Here is a 3,907-nt window from a genome sequence, read left to right on the forward strand (position 1 = left end):
AATAGAACAAAAATATTTGCTGATTGTGGAAAGCATGTTTTTCACTTATTTATAAACAACAGTGAAGTTTTTATAAGCAGAAAAGCATATTCAGGCAGCTGTATATGTCAGTATAAACTGAATTTTACAGTGTTTACAGAATTCAGCTTTAATCAGTGCAGCTACTTAGAAGGGTAAATGTCATCTGTTACCTCATATAACCAACAAGTATAGTAAAAACTACTAAATCTTTCTCATATATTAATTTTTGAGGGTTTTTTTTTCCTACCCTTTTCCTTCAGCCCTTGCTATAGTTGCAAAACAGAAGTCCCTGACTTACAGAAGGGTGGTTTTAGGCAAAAAATAAAAAACCAAACCCACACCTTTTTAAAAGATGGAAAGAAAGAAAACAGGAAATTTAGGGCGAGAATGTTTTGGGGCATCTACCAAGCAAGACAAGAGGAGGTAAGACACTTGAAAATGCCTCAAGTTCCCAGGGAGAAATGAAACACAGATTATTACAATAAGGAACTCTGAGGATATGTACTGAAATCATAGCAGTAATAAGACACACACTCATTACGTCAATATATAAAATTAAAACAACTCAGAATTCTATACATATTCCCATGGTGCTGCCACTGGAATCACTGAGGTTTCAACAAGGATTTAAATGATAGCAGGCACTGGAAAAGGTAAAGAAGAAAAAAAAAAAAAAGGCAAAACACCATCTATGACTCTCCTGAAGCAGCAACACTATTTGCACGGATGTGTTTAAGGAGTTAACTAAATTGTTTTTAATTAAAAAAAAACCAAAAAACCAATTATACATAGCTGACTTTGTACTTTCATCAAGTAATATTAGGAAAAGCATATGGAATGTTATCGGTGCAAAATACATTTTTTGTATGTTTCAAATGAAATGAACACAGTGGTGACTGGCAAGTAGTATGAGCTTGAACAGTAAATAGCACAGGAGAGTGCTACAACTCCCACTCTAGCTCTGAGAGCAACCTCTCATTAGTTAAACAGTACAGATAAATGAAGACTAAAATACCAACAAATAAACAGTATTTCTCTTGCCACTGAAATGTCACTTATGCCTCCAGAGATGAGAGAGAATGCATTAATCCAGATCCATGAACTACTGCTAGTTCCTCCAGCACACCTTTAACAGTCATTCAAAAGAATTAAGAAAGAGATTTATTCTTAAAATGAAGACAGAAAAATTGCACAGGAAATATTAACAAATAATTTATGACAAAGTTGCTCAGTAGAAGTTATTACTAAACAGAAACCACCAGTTCAAGTTTCAATAAGGCTTACATTCAGTCTCAGTTTCAGTCTGAATGACCCCGTATTATTATAAAATTGTCCATTTTAGGCCTTCTAATACATGAAGTTAGCATATACCCAATTCTGTTACCTGGGAAAGACCAGGAATCATCAGGGGTTGGATGGCTACCCCAAGATGCCTAAATCATGCTGTGCAGCAAGTTTTGTAGACAAAGTACGCTTAACAAAATCACGTAAGCGGCCACCCTGTTAATTAAGCTACTGTCACAGCAGACAAATGGCAGCAGACCACAGCATAAGAAATTAAGGCTAACGAGCTATATTGCAAATTCTCCTTCTGATTAAATAATAAAAATTAACCTCTGATTAAATAATAAGAATCAACTTCTGCCTTTTAACAATCTATCAATCTAAACACCATTTCAAATGTGAGCTACAAGCAGGATTTGTGTATTTCATGCCATTCTTTCTTTCCCCTCCAAAAAGGTTAAAAATCCATAAAAAAATCCCAGCCAGTACGATACAGCAACACCTGTCCCTCTCGCAAGTGTTCTAGTGGTACCAGTTAGAGTAACATCTGTCTAGAGTTAAAATCCCTGCAGCAGAAATATTTATACGTACTTGTCTCCACGTGAACATCACGTGCCCTCTTAAAAGATCCTGTTACTACTGTACAAGTCTGGCAGGTGTAAGCATCACCCCAGGTTGATTCACTTTGCCTCTCCTGTAAGATACATCTATGGAATCCAAATTTGCAGCTATTGATTTTTTAACTTAACGTTTCCATGGCTGCAGTATTTTTGTTTGTTCGCATTCATTATCAGAATAGCTACTAAAGCCAGTCCAACCCCTAGACTTGGAGGGCCACAAGGACTGAACTCCTGAGCAATTCCAGAAAGGAGCGGGGCAACTATACGTCCCACTGAAGTCACAGACTGTCCAACACCTAGGAGCGTACCGCTGGCCTCATTCCCACCAATGGTCAATTCAAGATCAATGATACAAGTACGACCTACAGTAGTTGAAAAGGCTAAGAACGTGGAAGACAAAATGACCATCCATATGCTCAGCGCTGACGCATACAGGAGAATCAACGTGCAGGTAAGAGTGCTGGAGTGCAACAAAATTCTGTAAGTGTTGTGCTGATAGAGTCTTGTTATTGGTCCGAGCAGACAACCAGCCAGGACTCCCAGTGCACTGCTATAGCTCATTAGGTATCCAGCAAACAAGGGTTTCACCCCAAATCTCTCCTCCAAGGCCAGACTAAAATTACTATAGTACAGCAGTATAGCAACAGACATCAGCAACCGCACTAAAAATATATCCCACAGATCAGAGCACGCAATTCCTTTAATCCTCTTCAGCACTGTTGCAACTTGGATCCATGGAGACTGGAAAAGACTATCGCTTGCCATAGCTCCATTAGTTGCTGATTTCAAGTGCAGGTCACGATTTGCTTTTGCTGAGAAACTGTCTGTTCCTTTGTTGCCTTGTTGATGTTCCCTATTGCCAGTGTTTTCTTCACTCCAGGGTAACATCCAGACAAGACCTATACAGATCAAGAAATTAGCTGATTTCATTCAATTGCATTAACTTTACATGGAAGACATTCGTCCGATTGTAAGTTTACTTAGTGTAAAGATCAAAATTCAAAAAAGGATTTTAACAATCATTTCACTTCAAAAAATTACAAAGATTAAGTCTAGTGTTATTCACAGTATCAGTTCAATTCTAAATGCGATGAAAACAAGGAAGGAAAACACTGAGGTGACACATTCGCAACATATAAACAAATCTACAGGCTAAAGCCAAAATTCTGATTTCTAGTCTTGATCTTTGGGCATATTAAAAATTCCCATTCCTGTGTCTGAATGTAAAAGTGATATATACAATGCAGAGGAGAAGCACCTGGAGGTTAACAGTTTCAAAATTTCCACCCTTCCACACAGGTTCAAATTCAAAGGGTAGTACCGGTATACAGAACATGTATGCCATAGATGGTAAACACACCATGAATTCAAGGTATCACAATGGCATAAAAACAGAAAAATGAGGAATGAAGGGACCCAAGATGCAAAATATGCCATACAACTTACCAGCATTCAGAAGAAAGATAGAGGCACACATGAAAGACGTTTGATAAAAGCCATCTTCCAACTCCGTAAGGTAGCCACCAACGACAGGCCCCAGAATGAAGCCCACACTAGAGGCTGCATTGAAGCGTCCCATTACTAAAGGGCGGTCTCTCTCAGAAACCAAGTCAGAAAGCAGGGCTTTAGAGATGGAAAGTGTGTGTTTGAAAATACCTGCAACACAATTCAAACATGAATAGAAAAATAATAGACAACAAAACAAATAGAAAAATAATAAACCTGTATTGCTCAGTCCAAAAGATTAAAAATGACAGAAGCTATCTGAAATATCAATTTTCAAAATCTATTTTTAAGATTCCATGAACCACAAATTCTTCAGTGCTAGAGTCATGCAGCATGTTGGGCCATGACCATCATCCTGGCTGTTCAAGGATTTGGACTTAGGAATCAAAATTGTTCACGCATTTGTGTCAAAGAAGTGCTCCTGCAGCCCTGCTGAAAGAAGAGCTAACTATGCTGAGTGCTGGAGCACAGCAGGA

At 38.2% G+C, this 3,907-nt stretch overlaps 1 protein-coding gene across 1 annotated transcript in view; it reads right to left on the reverse strand.

The window, feature by feature from the left end:
* Window positions 1-808: 808 nt before the first annotated feature.
* MFSD9 (major facilitator superfamily domain containing 9) overlaps window positions 809-3,907 on the reverse strand; it is a 9,913-nt gene continuing 6,814 nt past the window's right edge. The window contains exons 5-6 of the mRNA XM_009326242.1: window positions 3,372-3,581; window positions 809-2,824 (exon numbers count right to left, since the gene is read on the reverse strand). Coding sequence (XP_009324517.1) covers window positions 2,034-2,824; window positions 3,372-3,581 — 1,001 coding nt within the window. The 3' untranslated portion in view covers window positions 809-2,033. The remainder of the gene's footprint in view (window positions 2,825-3,371; window positions 3,582-3,907) is intronic.

This window comes from Pygoscelis adeliae, unplaced genomic scaffold, assembly GCF_000699105.1.
Source record: "Pygoscelis adeliae isolate BGI_AS28 unplaced genomic scaffold, ASM69910v1 Scaffold156, whole genome shotgun sequence".
Lineage (NCBI taxonomy): Eukaryota > Metazoa > Chordata > Aves > Sphenisciformes > Spheniscidae > Pygoscelis > Pygoscelis adeliae.